General features: G+C 45.8%; 1 protein-coding gene across 1 annotated transcript in view; it reads left to right on the top strand.

Moving 5' to 3' along the window:
• Positions 1-25,171, top strand: part of bahcc1b (BAH domain and coiled-coil containing 1b) — a 57,439-nt gene that overhangs the window by 15,712 nt on the left and 16,556 nt on the right. Inside the window, exons 3-13 of the mRNA XM_053341198.1 lie at positions 8,129-8,287; positions 12,567-12,677; positions 12,976-15,030; positions 15,377-15,488; positions 16,053-16,246; positions 16,664-16,804; positions 17,870-18,060; positions 18,708-19,095; positions 20,055-20,987; positions 23,840-24,006; positions 24,903-25,039. Coding sequence (XP_053197173.1) covers positions 8,129-8,287; positions 12,567-12,677; positions 12,976-15,030; positions 15,377-15,488; positions 16,053-16,246; positions 16,664-16,804; positions 17,870-18,060; positions 18,708-19,095; positions 20,055-20,987; positions 23,840-24,006; positions 24,903-25,039 — 4,588 coding nt within the window. The remainder of the gene's footprint in view (positions 1-8,128; positions 8,288-12,566; positions 12,678-12,975; positions 15,031-15,376; positions 15,489-16,052; positions 16,247-16,663; positions 16,805-17,869; positions 18,061-18,707; positions 19,096-20,054; positions 20,988-23,839; positions 24,007-24,902; positions 25,040-25,171) is intronic.

The following is a 25,171-nucleotide window of genomic DNA, read 5'->3' on the forward strand; positions in this document are numbered from 1 at the left end:
GGGGTTGTGTGTTAATGTTGATGAGTGGTAAACTTGTCTTGCGTTTGAACTCCAGTGAATCATGAAGAAACATGTGTGTACCTGTGCCGTTCAGCTCTGTCTCCACTTTGCTCTCAGGTCATGGTGACGTGTTTTCTGTTAGACTCACTCTGTGCTCTTCCTGGTGTCTTGACCCCCAGGTGTATTTTATCCAGTGGCAGGCACATGCAGCTTCAAATCATTATTGTCAGTGTGTGTGTGTGTGTGTGTGTGTGTGTGTGTGTGTGCGAGAGTAAGTGTGTGTGTGTGTGTGTGTGTGTGTGTATGTGTTGTTTGCTGTGGCTGCAGAGTGAAGGGACCACAAGGGTGTGGCACCGGCATGTCGGACTGGAGGATGACCAAAACTCCTTGAACAAGCTTCCTTGCTGTTTAGCTGCAAAACTACTGGGGGGAAGTGGGGGTGGAAGGTTGTCTGGGGGATTTGTGGTGTGTGTGTGTGTGTGTGTGTGTGTGTGTGTGTGTGTGTGTGTGTGTGTGTGTGTGTGTGTGGAAGGGGGGGACACGCACACACATATGCAAGTAGACGGAATTGCATTATTGACTCTCACCGCAGGCTTTCCTGAAATATCAGCAACCTTATGCTTTTAATTAGTGTGTGTGTGTGTGTGTGTGTGTGTATGTGTGTGCGTATGTGAGCGCATGTGTGTGTGCACGTACCATTTGTGTTTCATTCTGACCCAAGCATCGGAGCCAGTCTCGTATGACCCCTATTCCCCAAAATCCCCTGTTTTCTTTGGTAAAACATGGAAAAATCTACTCTGACAGCCCCCCCCCCCTCCTTCCCTCCTTCCTGAATCTCTCATGTGTTATGAGTTCCTGCTCTCTGTGACCATATATGGCTCTTCCTCTTGCCGTAGGTGGGTGGGTGGGTCTGTGGCGTCCAAAAAGTCTGTGGTCAAAACCAGGAACATTTTCCTTCTCACTCACATTTTGCTGGTGCAGTTTGTGGGGCCACGTTCACCATCGGAAAACTCTGAACACTGGAGTTTTTTTTTTCTTTTGGCTATTCAGGCTGGTTTGACACAAGGTGCAATGTTGCACGTTTTCTTGTCTATTTATTTAATTCCTCCTGCTTTCCCTTCTGCTTCTTATTTCCTGTCATTTTCCTGGAATCACAGCCAGCAGATGATGTGTCTTTTAGCATCCTCACTGTCTTTTTATGGTGTAAATGTGCACATGTAGGTGCAGCGAGATCGGGATGTTACTACAGTAGCCTGGTGCATGCAGAGAGATTGTAGTAGAGAGGGCATGTGTGTGTGCGTGTGTGTGTGTGTGTGAGGACAGCCAGGCTCTGGTCCGCAGCCTGGGAGTCAGGCTTTGAGCTGTGCTGTTCATAGTCTGCTGATTTATGCGCCTCACAGGGACATCTCTCATTTGTAGCTCTTTCATCTCATTTTTCCCCTCCACTCTTTTTCTCTCTCTCTTTCTCTGTCCTCTCTCTTCTTCCCGCCGTAATGTGATTCAGTACAGCCGCTTGTCCCAGGCGACATGCCATGCTTTGCTTGCACACCCTGCTCTCTCTAACATGAATGAGTCAAGAGGAATCGTTGATGAATAATAAGATAGAGCAGAAGGAAAATGCTATCTGGATCTAGTCGAGCAAAAGAACTCCTTTTCTCCCCTGAACGTATTCTTTGTAAGCACCGCTCGGGCGCTTACTCACACATTGAATGTGTTTGTGTCCCCAGTGCCATAATGCTTTTATGGACCTTTGTGAGTGTGTGTGTGTGTGTGTGTGTGTGCGTGCGCGTGTGTGCTTATGTGTGTATCTGAACGTCTTCCACGACCGCCTTGTTTGAGTAGCCCTGTCACTTGTGCAATTCCGCGGTGTCAAAACAGATCAGAAAGGTCTGGCTTGACTCCTGCCCCTAAATACACACACACACACGCTTGCACGCACACACTTGTACACACACATGCATTCAGACACACACACAGATTGAAGGCTCAGTGCCAGGGTCCTTGGTGGTTGGAGGCTTATGAAAGGGTCAGACTGACGAGAGGTTGCCAAGTGTACGGCAATAAGCGTAACAGCCAAGCTAACGAGAGTCAGAACCTCTGACACACACACACTCACACACACTCACACACACACACACACACTCACACATACACACACGCTGAGACTGTACTGTCAGGCTCTTTCAGTAGTCGCCACTGTTGGCAGAGTCGGTAAAAGAGAGAATGCGTGTATGTGTGTGCGTGTGTGCGTGTGTCTCTCTCTGTGTGTGTGTGTGTGTGTGTGTGTGTGTGTGTGTGTGTGTATGCGAGAGAGGGAGAGAGGGAGAGAGACAGAGTTCAGTATATCAGTGTGTGGACAGAGGCTTTTGTTAATTGGCAAATGTGACAATAGAACATGAGAGCATATTGATCTTCAATCGGATGGAGATCGATTTAACTCGTCATCCTTCCAGGTATGTGTGTGTGTGTGTGTGTGTGTGTGTGCGCGCGTGTGTGCATGTGTATTGATCAGCAGTGGTCCATTCACAGAGCTGCAAAGAATATCACTCCATTACTTTATCTGTTTGCTTATTTCTCCTTCTGACATCTCTTATATCACCAACACCCCTCTCTTTGTCATCTCCCTTTTCTCCTCTCCTGTTTGCTTCTTCCTTCTTCTCCTCATCTTCATCTCCTTCGTCCTCCTCTTCCTCCTCCTCCTCTTCTTCCCTTTCTCTCTCTAGAATAGTGAGAAACCTTGGGACGGCCTGGCCTGTTATCTTTTGTCTTGCTGTTTTGTTTCAGTGTAGATCTCATCAAGCACTCTTCAGCAGCTGCTGAGACAAACACACAAAAGAGGGTGCAGGGTTATTTTTTTTTTCCAGACTGATTTTTTTTTTTTTTCTTTCTTTGCCTTGGCACAAGCAACATACCTCACATACTGTATATGAGTGGCTCTAACAAATGCAAGACTAGATCTGTTATAATCCAAAAAATGAGAAAATAACCTTGACGTTATTGGGCGCTTTTCATCGTTCGACACTTTCTTTGGATTTTGCATGAAAGCATTTACCCTGTTAGTGTTTCTAAACATGACTGCCAAGCTTTTTGAGCAGACCAGATTGATCCGTCTTTAATTAAAACTGTCATAGTGTGCCTTAAAGGTGTGAAAACGTGAGAGCACTCAAAAAACGTGGCATATCTTGCACAATTTGAGCCAACTTTTTTAGCAACTTTTATCTATCAGGGCTAAATAAAAAATTCCACTCTAAAATATTCCCGCACCACCATAGGTGTTATTTCAGTCAACCTCTTGTAGGAGTAATAGTGTGACAGCGTTTTAAAAAAATATCTTCTGTAAAGCATTTAAGATTCTAATAGATAAATTTCCCCCCGAATTACTTAAATATCAGTGTGAAACGCCATCTATGAGCCTCTGTTAAATTCTGAAGTACTGACATCAAATCTTGACCTTTTATAATGCTGAATCTTCAGATTTTCTACTATCATACTGTATTGTGGCTGCGCTGGAATTACAGCGACATCCCAAAATGTATGTTTGGCCCTGTTATCCGTGAGAATACCAAAAATATGCCAAGCAGTAGAAACCTGCCCAGAAAAGTGAGGCATACTTCCAATACTTTTTTTTTTTTTTTAACCGTGTTAAGTGTTTTTGAGTGGATTTTCCCCTCAGCAAATCACATTACAGTCAATCATAAATAAACTAAAGCAGATTTTGCTCACTGTAAGTACAGCTGACTGTATTAGCGTGAATAGAAAACTCATAATTCCGATTTTTATTACCTTGGATTGTCAACAACGGAGGATTCTCTGCCTGTGTATTGACACACTTTTCCAACTTGTGATGCCAACTGGGGGAAAAAGGGAAGCATACAAACACATTTTCTACTTTAATTACCACTATGGAGACTGAATGTAGCTTTTTTTTTCACAGACAGCAGCTTTTATTTATGGTAAATAACATATGCACATAATGGTAATATGTGCACATAAACATGATGTCACTTGGGTCAGAGTTGAATTTTTGATGTGGATGCATATCTGCGGTTGATCTGAAAGTCAAAGCTGTTGATAAGTGGAGTTTTTGTAGTGTTTGTTATGCTTGTCTTCTTTTCTCACTATTCCTCTGACACGTCTCCTCAGTTGTGGCTTATTCAGTACGCCTGCATTCATCATTTGGCGTTTCTGCTCAGAGCTACGGGAAACTACGAGAGGATGCAGCGGTGACAGATGGAAAGGGAATGTGCGGATCAGGATAAAACAAAGGCGGAAACAGAGGGCAGGAAGAGAAGAAGGGGAGGAGTGAGAGAGAGAGAGAGAGAGAGAGAAGAAAAAAAACACAGAGGGACAGAAATAAGGTTTACGTTAGTGGCTGGCCTCTGAGATGATTTTCCATATCAGCAGGCCAGAGGGAGCGGGCAAATATGATTTTCTCCTCAACTCGCCAACAGAAAACAGACAGAGAGAGAGAGAGAGAGAGAGAGAGAAGGGGGGGGTGGAGGGGTGTGACAGGAAAGAGGGAATGGGGGAAAAGAGGGGAAAAAGGAAAGAGATGAGTAAATGGAAAAAGATGGGGGAAATAGGGGGGATGGGTGGAGATCTGAGAGGGTGAGAGATTAAAGAACGGCTGTGGGAAGAAAGTCAACAAGGAATGCGGAGTATTTATGTCACCGACCTTACTAATCAATATCACTGGTGTTTGAAATCAGTGTAACAATTATTTCTTTTTTACTGTCTTCTTTAATGCAAGTTGACTTTTATGGGCCTCTGAGACACTTCAAGATGCCTCGTCTAATTTCAGAAATGCATGGCTGCTCAGCTGAAAACCAGCTCTTTTTTTTTCTTCTTCTTCTGTCATCTGTTGTAGACGATGAGGTACAGGGAGCCAAGTGTGTGTGTGTCATTCTCTGTTTGACGTTTGGGTGTGTGTGTGTGTGTGTGTGTGTGTGTGTATGTGTGTGCACTGCCAGGGGGGTCTTGTGAAATCAGCCCGATTCTTATATGAGCTGTGTTTTATTATGACTGGCTGAAAGGCCACTGATCTACAGTTGTACAAGAGAGGATTTAGAGCAAAAAAAAAAAAAGAAAGAAAAAAACACTGAAAAAATATCCTGTCTGAGAGCAGCTGAGAGACAGAAAGAGAGAAAATAAATGTCTAGAAGGGAAAGTTTTGGCTGAATCTTTTTTTTTTTTTCCCCTTTTCTCCTTACTCCTTATTGTGACTACACCGAGAAAGAAAGATTGAGGGATTTCTACATTTAAATTGTCTCAGTGCAGTGTGTGTTTGTGTGTGTGTGCGTGTGTGTGTGTGTGTTTGTGTTTATGTAAATAGAGAGGCTGATTTGTCTCTTAATACACAACACTGCTCCATCTCTCGCTTGATTTATCACATGTACTCTTTCTAGTTTGTGTGTGTTTGTGTGTGTATGTGTGTGTGAGAGACAGATTGGCAGACAGTTGAAGGCAGTTGTGGTTGTGGCTGTTAGGGCGGCGGGTCGTGGTTGAGGTGAGGGTACTGTACATGTTTGTGTGTGTGTGTGTGTGTGTGTGTGTGACTCAGATGCGGACTGTTGTGGTAATTGTCTCTGATGCGAGACAGCATTTATGGGGAACGACGCAACCCACCACCTCTCTTTCTTTCTCTTTCTTTCTCTCTCTCTCTCTCTCTCTCTCTCTCTCTCTCTCTCTCTCTCTCTCTCTCTCTCTCTCTCTCTCTCTCTCTCTGTCTCTCTCTCTCTCTCTCTCTCTCTCTCTTTCCCTCCATCCAGTGACTAATTACCTGATTCCCTGTGGATTTGTTTCCTCCTTCCCCTACAACTGTTGGGGTTGTTCCACTAAATGAGAGCATGCTGATAAATGGAGATACATCCAAACGGAGCCAAACTAAACGGAGCCTGTTCGCTTTGACTGTTATACAGGATGAGACTGAATGTTTGCTCTTAGTCACGTCTGAGAAGTGGAACAACATTTTTACTCCTAGTTCAAACTGTGATGTTTTTTGAATATGATTGGGCAAATCTACCACCTGGGTGAAATATTAAAAAGCCATGTCGAAAAGAAAAGTTTCCAACATGTCAGTTTCAAGTTTAAGCTGCATGTTCTCTCTGTATGCCTAAATGCCATTCATGTTGATCACAGCCTGTAGAAACAACCCTGCCTCCACATACAACTAAATTGCAACAGTACATTTAGCTAGGAATGCAAGGCTGGATGAATTGCATTGTCTCTCAACATCATGAGAAAATGTTGTTAATTAACATATTTGGCAAGCTGGAAAAAAGTTGATACTGAAAGTGAAACATACAGTTCTTTTTCTAATCCTCCGCTTAAAATATCCTGATCTTCAGGTAGAAGTGACTCAAACCTTTTTATGGTCATGTTTACGCACTCACAGCACTCGGTTAAGGTTACAGAAAGATGGTCTCGGTTTAATAATAAAAAAAGACTGCAATGACTTGCACAAGATGTTAATTAACATTTAAATGAAACCACGCTCTTTCTCTAAACTTAACCAAAGTGGCTTGGTTGCAGCAGTGATTACGTTGGGAAAACAATTCAAGTAGTAATGAGACAGGTTTGGTAGAAAACCAGGATGTGGAATCCGTGTGAAAGTTTGCTGCCATCTTTGTCAGGGTTGCGATGTCACAACTAAGGGTGAGCAGGTGGATACAGTCCTGTGCGGGGCGGGGCGGGGCGGTGTTGGTATTGACGTGTTATTTCAGGTACCGCTACTATACACTGACTCATGAAATATGATCCAGGATTTCCAGTTTGAGTAACAGGCCTGTAGATTTGAGAGCTTATCAAACACCAAAAACACTGCACCCCATTTTATGATTTTACAACAGGACGATGGGAAATAGTGCGTCCACATCACAACGTTTGATTGGTCACTGCAGCACCAGACGATGACATCACAGTGCAGTCAGACAGAAATAAAGGCCGTTTCAACCATGTGGTTTTTTTAACCAGAGCCCTCTGTGTTGACGGACTGGCTTCATTCAATAAAAATAGGGGTCTGTGTTTTTCATGCAGGGCTAAAGTAGATCTGAGCCTGAGGGACTTTATGAGTGTAAACATACTTACTACTTATTAAGTCTTGATATATTTTTAATGCTGAATACATGAGTGAGACCTACCTTCTGTTTTTAAGAGCCTCCATATTGGTTTTGACCTTCAACCACCAATGTTTATCTTTTTGATGCAAATGCTGACTAAGACCTGCCGTCAAAATAATAACAATGTTTTTTGTCACAGGCGACAATGATCAACCACATACTCCATGTTAGTCATAGGGTTTAGGCCACAGTTTGTAACTATACCACATACCCCATTCAGACCAGTGAAAAAAATATCATAAGTTTAAGAGGAAAAGAAAATCTGATATGTGTGTCACATGTGAGGAGAAACATGATCAGAATTGGGACACTTCCAGCTGCCGTGTGAATGTAGCTTGAAGGGATTAATTTCTCTAGGGCAGGTCACATAATTTCATTTTTTTTACAGCACTACTCAGTAATATTAATACCTCCCAGGTCTGCTGTGACCGACTGTGTTTTTTTTTTTTAACCAGAAGAAAATTCCAGCCTCAAACTTGTGCACAATGTTGAGCTAATGATTTTGATATTTCACGATATTAGATGTTGTCAGAACTATTATTGGAAAATATGTATTAGAGGATCCGATGTTCAATGCCAGCTTCTCTTTCTCAGTGGCCATGGTAGCAAGCAACAAGTAACACATTGTGTGAGACATACAGTATGAGAGCAAATGTAGACCACAGACATTGTCGAATGGTTATAAAGAGAGATGTGCAGAAATCATTCTCAGAGAAGTGGTAAGTGTGAAAAACTGAGATGTGTCAGTTAAATCTAGAAAGCATATAAAACATTGGTTATTTATTCATGTCCTTTTTTATCTTCTGGGGTTTTTTTTTTTAACTTCATTTGAGGAAGTTCTCTAAATTAAACAGTCATACTTGGGAGGCTCTCAGTACTTCTCCTGTGACTCTGCTCGCTCTTTGGTTTATCAGTAGATTTATCTTCACACCGCTTCCTCACCCAGAGATGACTTTAATCAGTGAGCACCTCTCTAACCTCCAACATTTGTCTCTCTCTCTTTCTCTCAGGTGCTTCCTTCATGGGTTCCTTCCTGGCCAGCAGCGTGGGGTCCCCGACCTCCCACCCCCCTCATCCCTCGGGACCCGCTGCCTCCCCGTCCTCCCCCTCGTACAGGACTGGACCCCATTCAAGCGCCTCCCCTATCTGGTTCCCCCATTCACATGAAGGTAAGACAGACACACACACACACACACACACACAGGCGCAGGAGGCAACAGAGTGCTTGGTCTCTGGTTAATCCAGGGTCTCGGTTTGGGATTAGATTGAGATGGAGTCATTAAGTGGTTTAACCAACACTGAGCTGAGGCCAAACACACAGAGCAGTGGTGCCTCAGATGATGCTACTTATAGAAACACACAAACACACACACACACACACACACACACACGTGCAACTCTCTTCTGTATGTGGTTTTGTGTTTGTGGCTGTTTTCTAGTTCAGAGCTCGAACACTGTGACGCTCTCAGAACTGGTGCACGACCAAAGTCTTCCTCTTCCTCTTACCCCAACCTATAAACACACAAACACACAAACACACACACACACACACACACACACACACACACTCACCCTCTTGCAGTATAAAAATAGCATCATAATCAACAGTAATTTAAGCACTCCTCCTCACCCACTGCCAGCACAATCCAACATTTTCTCCCCTCCTATCACTCAATCATCTCTCATCCCTCAACTCTCTTCTGGGGGTGAGTTTTAAGTTTCATGAGCCCCCCCCCCTCACACACACACACACACACACGTACACACATATACACACACACACACACACACTGAAACTTACCCCTATTTCCACCATCCTCTCCCTCCACGAAACCCCCTCCCCCTTTGACCGCAGCCCCACCCTCAGGGCCCCTTCTGAGCTAACCGACCTCCAACGGCCCCCTTCCTGATCAGATACACACATGCACACTCTCTCACAAACAAAAAAGTGTGCATCATCATGCATCATGTCCTCTTTTGACTGTTAACCGTTTGCGGTCAAAGAATGAGGTTGACTTAGTTATCTGTCCTTTTCAGGTATGTGTGTGCATGTGTTTCTGTCTGTGTGTGTATCTGTGTATCTGTGTGTGTGTGTGTGTGTGTGTGTGTGTGTGTGTGTGTAAGAGGATTTCTCTTTTGACAGCGAGATGGGTCTAAAGAGATAACCTCTAAAAGAGCTACAACAGAGAGACAGTTTCCGCCACAGGCTGTATTTCTCAACTAACTGAAAACGGTCAGAATCAGAATTTCACGTTCCACCGGTTCTTCACAAAATGTGAGCGAGTGAACGATAACACCCACAGATGTTGCCATGGAAAAGTTCTGATGTCTTCAAACGCTGTTGCTGCGGATTAGAAGCAAAATCTTATATGCAGACATTCACTTCTTTTGCCTTCTTCAATGACTCACATTGTAATGCAATAAAAAAAAACCCATTTAAGCGGCTATGAGACCACTGCAGTTTCACAGCAGACATTTTGTCATAAAGCAGGAAAAGCACAGGTGTAATCAATAACCTGAATACGGACTGCATTCCATTTAGGTGAGCCAGTTACAGGGTCCTATGCACGCTGGATTGCTGGAACAACTTACAGGGACACGTAAATGGAATTGAACCCTTGTAACTCTTATTGGTTACACCTGTGGTGTCCCTGCTATGACAAGTCAAAGCGTCTGCATGGGGGAAAAAATCTCTTCAGACTTATTTTACAGCGTGAATGAAATGGTCTACCTGACCATTTCCCCACAAACCACTGGACCAAACAATATCCCGCATGTCTGTCACATGTGGTTTGTTAAGACGCAGACACAAGACATCTAGATTTCCACTAGTGGCCACAATGTGGAGGTGAAGAATTTGAGGTTCAAATATAGTTGAAATTAAGAACATTTCCCTAATTAAGAGGTTATTTTTATTTGTAATAAACAATTGATTGTTTTGTACCAGAAGAAGAAAAAGCCAAAGGATGGAGGGAGCTGGTGTTTATGAAACAGTATTTATTTCCCCACATAAGTTTTAACTTAAGCAGGCAAGTGTACACACCAGTTTAATTTGGGGAAGTTGAACACACTTTCACAGGACACTTCACTGCAAATTTCTGATGTTGAGCTCATAAGACAAACTCATCAAGCTGTATTTTTCCATAGAAATCTCTCCTGGTGCAGCTTTAAAGCTTGAAAGGGGACAAGTTTTGTTTGTACAACTGCCTCATTTGTAGCTCATCGAGCGATAAATAGCAACAGTTAAGCCCTGAAAATGAGCACTAATGTTGCCCGGAGTGACTGTCTTATAAATCAGATTCATAGAAAGAGTCAGAGGCAGGACTTCAACGTTAACGCAGGAGAGAGCAGCGGCAGTGAAAAGAGAGCAAGAATGTGTGTGTGTGTGTGTGTGTGTGTGCGCGTGTGTGTGTGCGCGCGGAGGGAGAATGTGTGTGCCTATCAGACAGATTTTGTGTCTGTGTGGCTCGGCTTTGATGTCTGAACACATACACGTGTGCGCACGCTCACACGCACGAGCACGTGCACACACACTACAAATGATTGTTTTTAAGAATTCAAGCCAGGGAGCTCCGGTAGGCGGTCTGCCAGCTGGCCACGGTCCAGAGAGTGGAGCGTAGCCAGCGCAGAGAGAAGAGACCTGGCCGATACACACACACACACACACACACATGCACACACGCACACACACACACTACAGACACACGTATTCACAGATGAGACATATTCGTAAAGAAATGCACAGCACATATTCCTTCCACAAACACAAAATCTCTCTCTCTCTCTCTCTCTCTCTCTCTCTATCTCTCTCTATCTCTCTCTCTCTATCTCTCTCTCTCTCTCTCTCTTTCACACACACACACCTATTCTACTCGCTCTCCCTCTTCCACACCTGTCCCTGTTTTTTGTCTTCTCTCTCATGTGCTCGCACTCCTCTCCTTACTTCCCTTTCCTCTGTCCTCTCATCTCCGCCATCTCAAAGCTCTCCACTTCCCTTTCACTTCCTCCTTCATCTTCCATCACCCTCACCCCCACCCCCCTTACACACACACACACACTCACACATAAACTCCCCTCTCCAAATGCCTCCCAACAGCACCAGATTGGGGGCTTTTCTTTTTGACAGGCGTGTTCTTTTTTTCCTGTCTCTTTTACTTTTCTGCCTCTCTATCATTCATTCATTCGCCAACCTATCAATTCTTTCCTACTTCCCTTCCTTCTTTCCTTTCTTTCTCTCCCCCTTTTTTCTCACTGTGTCCCTCTGCCGTCTTTGTTCCCCTCTTCTTCTTTTTCATCTCCCCTCCCTCCCTCCCTCCTGAGTTTTATCACTCATCATTACCCGGGGGATTGGCTTTAGATGGCTGATAGAGCCTTTTGGTTAATTGTCGCCATTTAGATTCACTGGTTGTTAACCAGTCAGAGTAATCACACACACACGCACACACACACAGCGCACATTCATGCATTTACACTGCAGCATGAACACGCAGACACACTGAGTCCCACACAAACATGCTGGGAGCAGTGAGGGGGCGTTGGTGGTTTTGCAGTGCGACTGTGGAATGCGTAGGATGAGTTTTTATGGAGTGCTGTTTACTTTGGCCACCACCGTTAAACTTTTAACGGCTGCCAATTAACGGGCCGGCAAGGACACTCTGTGGGGCATGAAACCAGCTGCTGGAGAACACACACACTCACACACGTACACACACACACACATAGACACAATCCAAGCCTTTTGGCCCCATAAAGTGGAGATGTCTGCCTCCCGCGTTTGTGTACTTGTGTATGATCCTGTGTGTGTGCGTGTGTGTGTGTGTGTGAGCCTGTGGCGATTTTGCTGTTTTTTCTCCAAATAACCCCCCCCCCCCCCCCCCGCCCTCAACCACTACATACATTACATACACACCCGCAGCGACCCTCACCCAATCCTACACCCATCCACCCCCATCAACACAACCACCGAGACCTCCTCTATCCCACAATTCAGTTCAACGTCCTTGAAGACAAGGAACAGAGTGGAACGACCATTTACCTCCCAGTGACCTCCTGGGAGGACTCTTGCTGTGTGTGTGTGTGTGTGTTTTAAGGAGGGGGGATTGCGATGGTTTATACTATTTGTCTTGGGTTTGAGAAAAATGTGTTTTGTAGAAGAGCAAATTCCATCCAGTTAAATGCTGCAAACACTTGGCCAGTAGCTGTCGGCTGTGGTTTTTGTCACCACTTTGTCCACTGTAAATAATGTCAACTCATGCGGTGTGTTTGTGCAAAAGTGCATTTATGGTGAAAGTAGCACTAACTGGCCATATTTTTTTTCTTCTTCTGTGTTTTCCAAAATGGCCCCATTTCATGATAGATTGTAGAGATAAATTGTTTGTTTAGAGGGCTGCTGAATGTCAACGCTGCAGAGAAACATCAATTCTTTCCCTCTCTCCCTCCCTGTGACAGGGTACCCCAGCTATTCAGGAAGTCTTGCTTCTCCTTTTCTCCCCATGAGTCCCCTCGATCACCATAGCAACGGTCTCTATGGACAGCACCGCTTCTATGAAACTCAAAAAGGTAGGTGTTAGTATTGGTGTGTGTGTGAGAGTAACGGTGTGAAAAAAAATCACTTTTTATATATATATTTATATATTTTTAAACTGCTTAATCAGCACCCACCAGAGGAGTAAAAACAGCTGGTAACTCACAGTTTTCCAAGTTGGCAACTTCTCATTAGTGATTTTCCTTATACCATTTTTTATACAGTAATTCTAATAAAACTATGAAATGTAATTTCTCTAACAGCCACTTTACTGCTATCATTTAACTCGCAATTTTAGTGACCCATTTTAAACCTTCGCCTTTTTTTTCTTAGATCACTTCTACCTGAGGGGCCTTCCTCCCCAGCCTCCTCTGCTCTCCACCAATCACAGCCTTCCCCCACTGGCCAGGACTGCCCCCGGCCACCCGCTTGGCTCTTGCAGCCGAGAGACGGACAACGGGGGAGGTGGTGGGGGAGGCGGGAAGAGCACCAAGGACATGAGCGAGAAAGGGGTTTCATCAGTGTCAAAGGAGAAGGAGCGATCGAGCAGCAAGGAGCGACACCAGGAGAGCAAAGAAAAGCTTCATCATCACCATTCACATCATACGAACTCTGCCACCACTCCATCTAGCTACCATCACCAAGCTTACTCCCACCCTCACCATGCTCTCCTTCCTCACCTCACACACACGGGCAGGGAGGAGGACCACAGACACCCTCTGGAGCGACACAAGGAGTACAGAGACAGTGACTCAGGCAGTCAGGGGACAAAACAGATGAGTGCCTGTAAACTTTCCAGTGGTTCAGGGGCAGAGAGCAGTTCTGGAGGAAAGGGGGGAGTACTGAGCAGCTGCAGTGGTGGTGGGGTGGTTAGACCTCCATCTGGTGGCGGTAGGCGCTGCTCTAAGGACGGACCCATAAACGGGGAGATGAAGATCAGCGAATCCTCAACCTCCTCCTCTGAATGTATGAGAAGAGGTGCGGCTGCAGCCACAGCCATCTTGGCACCTCCAACTCCACACTCTGTGGCCTCCTATTCCATGCCTCCTCCTCCTCCACCTCCGCCACCTCCTCCTCATGCCTTACACATGGGCTCCACAGTGACGGGAGGGTGGCTGCACCACCCACATCACCATCCCCATCCTGAGTTTTACTGCCCCCCAGCCCCTCTTACCCTGACACACTCAAAAGATCCAGCATCAACATCTGGAGGATCTGGCAGAGAGGCAAAAGTCATCGGCCCAACTTATGTCCCCTCAGTCGGGCCACTGGGAGATTTGGCAGCTCCTGACTGTCGTGCTGCAGGAGGAGGCGGGAGAAAAGGAGATGACAAGAGTGGAGATGGATCTTTTGAAAGTCCCTCTCATCACCTTAGTCGGCTTAGTAGTTGCCAGAAGAAGGACAAATCTCAGCCCCACCAGCAGCAGCTGGGCTGCGGCAAAGCTGACAAACCTTCTGACTGGAACCACCAGACACAGCACTTCCACAAATCCAGTTCCAACCCGAGCTCTCAGCCTGAGCTGCGGTCCTGCAGCCTGGAAACATCTTCATCCTTCCGCGATGTGGAGATTGTGGACGATGTTTACCGGCCGTCACTCCCACCAGATGCCCAGGGGACACACCTTGGGTCTGGACAGGGATTATCCAAGAATGGCCCTGGTGCCAGCACACCTCCCTTCAGGGACTGTTCTCAATCAGGTCCTCATCCTGAGAGGGTGGGCTCGGGGTCAGCAGTTCAGAGGGAGGGACAAAAGGTTGCTAGGATACGACACCAGCAGCACAGCAGCCATGGAGCGAGTACAGAAGAGAGGGGAAGAGAGGGAAGTCAGGCAGCAACACCTTGGGGGGCTCGAGGGGGCCACCAAGAGGACCAGAGAAAAGGCTCCCACCATGCATCAGTCGGCAACGGTGAAGTAAGAGGGCTCAGCAACAGAGCTCCAAACACTGACCACAACCAACCCCATTCTCAACAGCCTCCACCCCTATCCCGTTCCTCATCGCACACCACTGAGGGTGAAGGCAGCGCCATGAAGAACTTAATGAACTACAGCTCTCAGCAGCCTCTGCTGCTCCCCCATCGGAGCCCCTTTGGTGGTCTGGGCTGCCTCAAGCAGGGTGGAGAGAGATCAGAGAAGGGGGACAGAGGTGGAGGCAAAAGCAACACCTCCCTGCAAGACCCTCCCAAACAGTCGCTCCCTCCTCGCCGAGGCTCCACTAATGAGGGAGAGAGGGGGGACAGAGGTGGGAAGGAGGCCGGGGAGGCAGGAGAGGGGGAGGTGCGGCAGCCTCCGGTGGGTATTGCAGTTGCAGTAGCCAGGCCCCCCCATCGTTCCCCAGACAACACCCCTGGACACAGCAGACAGGGCAGGGTGCTGCCCAGCATGAAAGGTCAGAAATCATTTATGTTCCTTGCACTGAGAGTCAATTAATGCTATTTCTGTGCTGTAGGCTGCGTTAAAGGAAAAATCCATGATAGCACACTTTTGAAAGCAACTATTGGTGTCGTATAATATCTGACATTTCTTGATCCATTTTGATGTGTATTAGGAACTCTAACTTCTGAGATTAACTGGCTAAAACAGCTCACCAGATTTCTGCCGTGCAATAAACATTTAAATGTGACAGTATGTGTACGAGTCATATAAGTATCAGAAGGTAAACTCTCACAAACATTCAGAAATGTCATCTAATGATTTTTTTCTTGCTTGTTTCTTCTGTTGTATTTGGGATTCAGGGGTGTCGCGCCCCATGTATCCTCTTGGTCGGGAGGCAGAGGACAGGAAGAGGATGACAGAGGAACAGATCAGCCTTCATCACCTGGACAGAGACAGAGAAATGATGATCAGGTACAACTGCAATTCTGCGACACTGACAAATATGAACGTACCCTCATAGACATCCACGTGCATCTTAGCAGCATCTATTCATTTTTTTTCTATCATCTGATAAGCTGAAGTTCTTTTATTCTCCCCGCGTCTCTCTCCCAGTCTGAGTTCTCCTTTCTCTCTTCTCTCACTCCATTTACTCTTCTCACCCTTTGATGTGGTATTTCTGTACCCCCCCCTTCTCTCTCTCTCTCTTCCCCAGTCTCTCTTTCTCTCTGAGATGAGATGTGGTGCATTAATGTTACAGGGACTAATACAAATGTCTCTGAAGTATCAGGCTCTTATTATGTAGTCATATTAAGGGAAGAAAACATATAATGAGAACTCATAGACCAGGCAGAAGATGATGGCTGTTCCTGTCGCCGTCACATTTCCTTTTCTTGATGATTATAATGATAGTAGTGGTAATGAAGATGACAAGGATGAAGATAATGATCATAATGGTGGTGATGGTGATGATGATGATGACAATAAGAGGGATAATAAAGATAATGACAAAGTTCACCCCGCCTATCGCCACAACAGGGAAAACAAGGATCGCGTGGAGTTTGCCAGGATTCACCCTTCTAGTAGTTGCCACGGTGACCTGACCTCTCACATCTTGGTCTCCGGAGGAGCAAGTCAGTTAGGGGCAGACCCTGCTGCACATGCTCACCCAGCTCACCACCACTGGATGCAGAGGACAGGAAGTCCCTCCCTCTGGATGGGGCATTCATACAGTGAGTGGAGTGACATTTCTTACATGTTTTCTCTGTTTTTACCCCCGGTGAACATGTTCTGTACCTTTAATGACCTCCATCTTCATGTGTTTTATTCAAGATGAATGTATTTTTTGTTTTGGTGAGATAACGTATCAGTGAGAGTGGTATGTGGGGGTTTCTTGTTTTTTTATTTCTTCTTTCTCTGTTTTCTGTCGTTCTTTTGTTCAACCATGTTAATAATGCTTTTTTATCAAAACTCCACATTAGTCCTGCTCGTCTGTGCACGTGTGTCTGATGTCTGCTTGTTCAGCATTTGTTTGCTGAGTGCATCACAACATTTGTCCATTGAGCGCGCCACTATCTTTTTGGAGTAGTAAAATAAGTATTCAAATGTTGCTTTCATTTGACTGTGTTTTGTGTGTAACTTTGCTCCAGGTCTGAGTCATGTGGGGATGAGCGCCGGCTTCCCACCTGGTCTTCCCAGCCCCTTGCAGCCTGTGCTTGGTTCACTCACTCAAGACCCCAACTCCCCGCTGGTGGTTCTTCCTACAGAACCCGGGCCACATCATCACCTTGGTACGCTGAAGCATCCTTTTATAACAACAGCACACACACCCTTACATACTTACTGCCCTCTCTGCCCTCCCTCCTTCTCTCCATTTGTACCATCCGAGCTGCTGCCATTTCTCTCCCAGAGTTTTAGTATCATTGGCTAATCATAATATAATGCTCAACTAAGTCCCTCTGTCAGTGGCACTGTGTTTTATAGCTTCGTTAATGGGAGCAGCTATTCCATTGCCCTCCTCTGCATGTGCCCAGCATTATGCAAACCATTTTAACTGGCGTTCATCTCTCTTGTGGCGGAGCACTTCTGTGTTTAGACTGAACTTTGTGCGCTTGTGCGTAGGTGTGTGTGTGTGTGTATGTGGACATCTAAAGTTAGATTTGTTCATGTCTGGAACAACATGAGACATTGCTCAGTGTTAAGGGTTGTTGTACATCTTAGCCATTGCTAGAGAGAGAAAAGAGTGTGTACTTCTTTTTGTGTGTGTGTGTGTGTGTGTCTGTGTGTGTCAATGCCTCTTTGCAAACAGGCTGTGAAATTTAATTATCTCCCGCCTCCCTTGCCTCGCTCCGTGGGAGTTCCTGCAGAGAGGGGAAGTGCATCCACTGAACCCTTCCCCTGGGAAACATTAGCCCACTCAGGCTAATCTCACAGAACAAAGGTTCCCAGCGACAAGGCAGCCAAGGAGGGATGTCTGTGTGTGTGTGTGTGTGTGTGTGTGTGTGTGTGTGCGTCTGTGCACGGAAACGTGTGTGTCTATCTGAATTCATACGCGCCCAGGGCGGGGCTTTGAAAAAAAGTGTGGGTCCCTCCACAGAAAACACCAGCATTAGAAATAAAAAGATAGAAAAAGAAGGTGAATAGAGGACGTAGAGCATGTGTTCAGTGAAGGTGACTGAGCTCTTCTGCCAATCCCATAGCAACACAGTCTTTTGTTAACGACTCTACTGCTGGTATGCGTTTGCCAACAAGAATGACATTCTTTCTTGTTTGTACCCCTTTTCTATTATAATAATATTCAAATAAACCGATATGGCTCTCAACCATCTGTCAACAACATCTGTCTCCCCCTCTAGATGTTCTGGAGCAGTCAGGTCTTTGGCCTCCTGTGTACGGAAGCCGTGGCCCTCCTCCTCACCTGCAGCATCACCCGGTCTACTCTCGATCCTCATTCCTACAGCAACAGGAGCTCTACGCACTGCAGCATCGGCACCAGCAGCAGCAGCAACGAGCAATGGAGCACATGCAGCGCCACTCCTTAGGACAGGTACAACTGATACTAATATAACTGAGACACATGCAAGAGAGAAAACACTTTAGCCTAAACGTTATGAAATGCTAATAACTTATTATTGTGAAGCAGTGGGCACATGAGATTTAGAAAGTGTGGAAATGCTGAGAATTTATAGTTACAACTTAAAAAGTTCCTCCTCCTCCTACTTCCCAGCACTAGAATGAGATCACCACTAATTATTTGTTTAAAGATGCTCTCAGCACAGATACCCTGATTTCTCAATACTAAAAATAAAACATATGCAAAATGATACTCAGCACTATTTATTCAAATCATTGACTTCCTCTTTTCTTGTCATTGATAAAGAGGCTTTGAAGTTGCCGGATCATTTGGCAACCAAACAGTGTGGCCAATACTGTGACATGTTTTGTCTTTTTATTTTCAAAGATTTTTTCTTTATCTCTGTTTATATTCACGCTCTAATGTATTTAAACCACATGTTGCATCTCTACTTGTAATGCATCTCAAGAAATTCAGTAGATTTAATTAAGATTTAGATTTCATAAAGGTGTTAAATCAGTTGTCAGAATCAGTTGATGACAAAATGAAAATGAAAATTCATGTGACTTTTTGGATGATTTTTTCTTAACCTACTATTTTCTTTCTCTTTATTTCCACAGAGAAAACATGAGGAGCACGCTATCACAGTAGAAGACTCTCCTCATGAATCTTTGGCATCTCGAACTCCTTCCTCATCTTCCTCCTCTTCTTCGTCCACCACCTCCTCTCATGCGGCCAAACCCTTTTCTCACACCCCTCCTCCACTCAAGACATCGACCCCGTCTCCGGGGTTGTGTCCCAGCAGTCGTCAGTCACCCTGCTACCACTCCCCGTCCCGGCGACCGCATCCGCCCAACCCTCTGACCCCAGCGCCGAGCCCTGCTGCGGCGGCGCCACGCTCCCCGGCGCTCAGCCCTGCTCCGTCACACCTCTCCAAAGGACTGGACAGGGGTAGCGACAGGGGAGAGGGACAGCCACCACAGGACTACCCACAATCTCTAGAGCCAGGTGAGTGTGGAGAAACCTGTAGCCTGATTAATGAATGCAACGTCTGAACAATAAAATAAAAAAATATATAAATAAAGCAAACAGGACAGCTAGAAAGAGACAAGTCAAAGAGATAGAGATACATACTGTATAGTGAGAGAGATATATGGAGAGTGAGATGGAGGGGCTGCTGCAGATATGTAGTACTGGCCTTTGAAGCGTGGTATTCTTTTGATTTCGCAGAAATTGTTTGAAGCATGGCTGATCTCTTGTTCTGTGTGTCCTTGAGAGAGAGGGAGAGAGAGAGAGAGTGTGTGTATGCGTGTGTGTGTGCAATCTTTTTCTGTGCAAGCTAAAGAGGGACAGAGGACAGGTCAGCCATTAAGGTCAGAAATGGCATATGCACACTCAGTGCGTGTATGTGTGTGACCTGCCAGCGTGCACACGTGCACCTGAGCTGGTGTGTGTCAGTGGAGGAAGAGGAAGGTCAGTGAAATCTTCAGACAGACCCTCCTTATCCTTCAGGGGTCCTTGGGAAACGCAGGCGGAAGGATACACATTCATCTGGCTGTATTGTCAGGGGGCGGAGGAGTACCATCAATAATAAGAGCGCAGGGGTGACAGGGCCGGCGCTGCAATCACAGGAAAACGGCAGGGTGTCATCAATATCCCACATAGATCTATACACACACACAACATATATAGAATATACACTACTGTACACACACTTTGTGTTCTCTGCACCCTGCTGTCAGTGTGTTATGCCAACTGTAATCATGTGTTTCATCCTGTCTGCCTGAACAGAATGGCAATGAATTTAAAACACTAAAGGCCCTGACTGAAAGACAAAGGAGATTTTTCTGTTTCCTGTAGATGCTGGTGAATACGTTTTATGTACAGTTTGTGAAGAGTGTAAAGAAGAAAAAAAGGTTTAATGTCAGAAAACCTATTTGACTTTTGCTTTACCCTCTGTCCTCCAGACTTGCCACCTGTTTACACCTACCCTCCAATCACCATGGGTTACAAGGCCGGGCCCTCTCCTCCTGAAGCCCGATCGGCTGAACAAGCCATGGTGGAGGCGGAGCCGGCAGAGCCTGGTGTCAAGTCCCTCCCACATCCGTGCCATATCCAGCCTCTCACGAAAGAAGAGGTGAGGAGGGAAGAAGAAGAAGAAGAAGACTGTGAAGTGGTGGAATCCCAGAGTGGAGTTGCAGAGGAAAAGAAGGAGGAAAGGAGGGCGGAAGCAAAAGGATGCTCTGTCTCCGTGCTCGAGAGCAAAATTTCTGGATTGCCGCCATGCCCTTCCCCAGCTTCAGTCCCCAGTCCAGCCTGCCCGGCCACAGGCACAGGCAAAGCCCTAAAAGTAGAGCTCTCTCTGGGTTGCCCGGGCCAGAAGGCTAGCCTGGAGGAGCCTGAGCCCTCCAAAGAACAGGAGGATGATAGAGAATGTAGAAAAGAGGACATGGAGGAGGATGAAGCAGAGAAAGTGGAGTGTTCACAAACAGAATGTACTATCTCTGTGTCTGGAGAGTCTCCAGAGGAGGAGAAGGAGGAGGAGGATGGGGAGGATGTAGAGGTGGTTGAGGATGAGGAGGAACAGGAGGATAGCGGGAGGAGTCCAGATGAGGACTTGGTGGAAGTAACATGTGCTTCTCCTGCTCCCCTTCCATCCTCTGACCCCGTCCTCCCTGTCCCGGCAAGCACAGCAGCCCAGCTCCAAGGGGCCTACATGTGGAGTCTGGAGCTCCTAATCGCTGCAGCTCTGTGTGCCACCAGAGATGCCTTGTACCCGCCTGTACCTGCTATCCGGGCCCCAAGTCCTCCACCTCACCACGGCATGGAGATACTGGGAGAACTGGCTGAGCTGGAGATCCAGCAGAGGAGCAGGGAGAGCAAAGAGAAGGATCCTGAAGGTGAGAGATGTTCTTCTTCATGTAGACAAATTAGAAAATTCATAAAATGTCTTTGAAATGGAAAACAAAGATCTAGAAATGCCCCATTTCATAGGCGTACCCATTTTTCATTACAGCCTGTCCATATTTTGTATTGTCTTCTTACAACAAACAGGACCAAAATGCCTTAAAAAATGAGATGAAGGAAAAAGAAAAAAAAGTTATCGTACTTCTCTCTTACCCTTGCATACACAAACACACACACACACTCACAGTGAACCAAAAAAAGAAAAGGGTCTGGGAGACGTGTGCAGCCCAGATGTGGAGACTATCAAACTCACACTCTAACCACACACACACATACACACACACACACACACACACACACACACACACAGGCACACACACATTTCCCACCAACTGTCCTGCTTCCTTCCTCAACTCAGACTCTCTGTTCTTGCCCATAGACCATATTTTTCCCTCAGGGAAGGGTGTATATATGTGTGTTTTGGGGGTGGGGTGTGTGTGTGTGGGGGGGGGGGGGGGCAGAGAGATGGACAAACAAGCTGGGCTTCAGACACAAGCCAGGACACACACACATACACACACACACACATACGCACACACTCTGCCAGCGTGTCCCCCAGGCTCTGGCGTCTTGCTTTGCTAATTAGACCCTTTCCTTTAAAACACTTCTCCTGTAAGCGCTCCTATTTTCCTCTTGTCCCTCTGAGAGAAAGTGTTTTTATTTATGCCAGCATCTGTGTGTGTACGTTAGCGTGCGTGCATGTGTGCGTGCGTGCATGCCGGTGTGTGTGTGTGTGTGTGTGTAAACTGTTAAGTAATCCCAGATGAATCCCTGCTCTCTTCCATCAGACTCTATGTGTCTCTCCACCAGGCTGCCTGCTCCCTGCCTGCGCCTCCTCCCGCCTCTCCCCCTCCTCCCTCTTTGTTATTTTTCCCCCCCTTCACCCACTCCTTCTTCTTCCTTTTTTTTTTTTTTTTTTTTTATTAAACCAATGTAATCTTGTGTGTAAATCCTGCCTCTGCAAGCCTTGTTGACGGAATTAATAAGTGTAAAAATCATAAGTCGCTCCGCAGCTGTCTGCGCATGTATGTGTGTGAGATACAGAGCGTGTGACTGTGCATTTGTTTACATGTGTGCGCACGTGGTTAGCATGTGTAATAGGTGTGAAATCAATAAGTCCTGTTGTGGCGTGGAAAACGTTCCCCTCAAATTGCAACACATTTATTTAAAACCCGCTCTGGCCTCGCTGCGTGGAATGTTATTAATACCGCTGATGGCGTTTTTGTCATCGTGAATGTGTTTGGGAGATGAAACCGATCCCAGACAGATGCATTTATGCCGCTTCTTGACGCGGAAGGATATTCCAGCCGTTCACTGGAGATTGCAATTACAGATTAAGGAATCAAGAGATATCCCACCCACCCCCACCCCTCTGTATAAATTAGCACCATTTCTTCTATTTACACATAGACAGTGGAGCTTTTGTGTCATAGTTTCCTTTATTCCTTCACATTTCTTTTTATATTGAAATTTCAGTTTAATAAACTCTCTTAATAGCCTCTAATGATGACTAGGCCCATATCAACTGTAATGGTTTTTAATTTTCCTCCACTGTTTTTGTTTTTCCCCTTGAAATCCCCGGTGCCGCCTCTTATTACACCCTTCACCCGCTTTAGAGACACAGTATAGTGTTATTACTGTGCTAAGATGTGTGCCTCTGTGTGTGTAGTATACTATGGGCGGAAGGTATCTATCGATTGTGGCCATCCTCCAGGATACTAAACTAGGCGTGGTGATGTCAGTGGTGATGTCACCCTGTCAGGGTAATCGGAGCGTGCCATTGGCTCAGAGGTCTGACAGATGAGATGGCATTGACCTCTGTGAGCCGGGACAGGACAAAGCCGCATCTCTCAGCTCCTTCCCGCCCGCTCGTCGCTCTCTCTAAGGAGTTACCTGTCACTCTTGCATCCGTTTGTTCTTTTATTCGCACTTCTCACAGATGAAGACTCCATCCTTCCTGTCCGCTTCTTTCTCCTCTCCACAGCATTTCTGTCTGCGTTTCCCACTCACATATACAGGTTTTAATAATGTCAGATGTCAGAGAATAGGCCTCACAGCTTCAGTGCACAGACTCCTCTCCTTTCCTCCTCTCCTCTTCTCTCCTCTCCTCACCTCTCCTCGCTCTCCTCGAAGGGGAAATTGGATTCTGTCCATGTCCATAATGAGGAGATGTAGGAGAATAAATAGATAGCTCAATAAACACTTTGCCTCTTATTGCTTCTCCTCCCCTTTACTCCCCATCCCCTCCCTCTCTTCCTTCACTGCGTTGCACTCCTCCTCCTCCTCCTCCTCCCTCCTGCCAGTCGTTCTCCTTCTCTCCAATTCTCCCTCACACACTCATGCAGTTTGTCCATGTCTGCGCAGCTCAGCGAAAATGTTGTAGGTGTGCATGTGTGTATTTACAGCATGCATGTGTTTTATTTCCATAGGTGTGTGTGTGTGTGTGTGTGTGTGTGTGTGTGTGTGTCGAACGTCTCATGAATATTCTGTTTCATCCGCTGGTGCTGTGACAATGACAGAGTTAATGACAGTGACAGATGTAGAGATCGTTCTCTACCGCTCCCCCAGTGTGTGTGTGTGTGTGTTGTTTGTGTGTATGATTAGGCAGGAACACCAGTATACATCAAATAAACTACACAGCTAATATCATAAATATCACCACTTTTCAAGGCACAGTTTCATCGTTGCAGAGATAAATCCGCTCAGCGCACAACATGTTTTATAACACCGTGTCAGCCGCTATGTGATGTACCAATCTAAACCAAAACAATCCATCTCCACACAGGTGAGGACATGCTGACCTTTGACCTCCACAGTCTGGCGACGCTGGCGGCCGCCCGTGCCCTGGAGATGGGGGGAGGGGCTGTGGACGCAAGGGCGGGCCAGCAATGTCCAATCAGGAAGAGGTTGAACCTGCGCAGGAAGTGCAGTTGGACGCCTCGCCACGAGCCGGTGAAGCTTTACTCCACACACATATTTTGTGTTTATGCATGCAAACATAAATCATTCATGCTGACAATCTGGGGGAAGTGTTGAATAATGGACACACAGTTTATTTATGTTGGATTGAAGTGTAAAAACACAAACATAATGTGGTCAGCTACAAACATTTACATTTTAATATCTTTAAGATCTTATCTTTTGCTCTTTATCAAATCAACAAGCACAACATTAGCAGGATAACACCCATTAGTCATCTCCAGTAATGCTAGTACAGTCATCAAAATGTCCAAGCTAAGACTGTAGCGTTCACTACTCTGTGTGTTTATTAGGCAAATAGCATTACCTCAAAGATAATATAATAAACATTGTAGCTTTTAAGTTAAATGAGAAGTAATCTCATTTTTCATGTGGTCAAATCTGTGCATGTGCAAAAGTCGAAAGGTAAAAATAATCTACAGAATGACATTTTTATTTTAAAGGAATATTTTTACTAATTCCATCACAACAACATAGCAGGCTGCAGCAAATTCTTCAAAATTTGGGTTATCCCATTTTTTAAAAATCCCCAGCCCATATAAAAATACTCTGATAACTCCTTTTACTTGATTTGATAATAGTTACCTATATCATCATATAAGTATGCAATTATTTTAGCATGGAGCAGCTTAATCCTTGTCTTTAAAAGTAGCTGCCATTGGTCAACAAAAATGAACTGATATGGGGATCAAACCTGTGAGCTTCTGGTTACAGGAAAAGTCCATCTAATCATCAAGCTGCCCAAACACAAGCTGGCTGCTTCACTTACCCAATGACTGTTGAACTCAGTTTGTGTTCAGCATTTAAATTCCCCTGCTTTGTCTGTGTGTGTGTGTGTGTGTGTGTGTGTATCCGTTTGTGTGTGTCAGGTGTGCCCAGTGAAGGGCTCCATGGAGACGATGGGAGGGGAGGAGCTGGCCATGCGTGTCCAGCTGGCTGAGCTACAACGCCGCTACAAAGAGAAACAGAGAGAACTGGCCAAGCTACAGAGGAAACACGACCACCAGTGAGCAGAGACAGCACACACACACACACACAAACACACACACACACACACACTTCTTTTTCTCTAGACTGAATCGTGCATTCCAACATTCACATTTCTGCTGTCATGCTGCATCCTCCTGATCTATCAGGA

The sequence above is a fragment of the Scomber japonicus genome, chromosome 20, assembly GCF_027409825.1.
Source record: "Scomber japonicus isolate fScoJap1 chromosome 20, fScoJap1.pri, whole genome shotgun sequence".
NCBI classification, from domain to species: domain Eukaryota; kingdom Metazoa; phylum Chordata; class Actinopteri; order Scombriformes; family Scombridae; genus Scomber; species Scomber japonicus.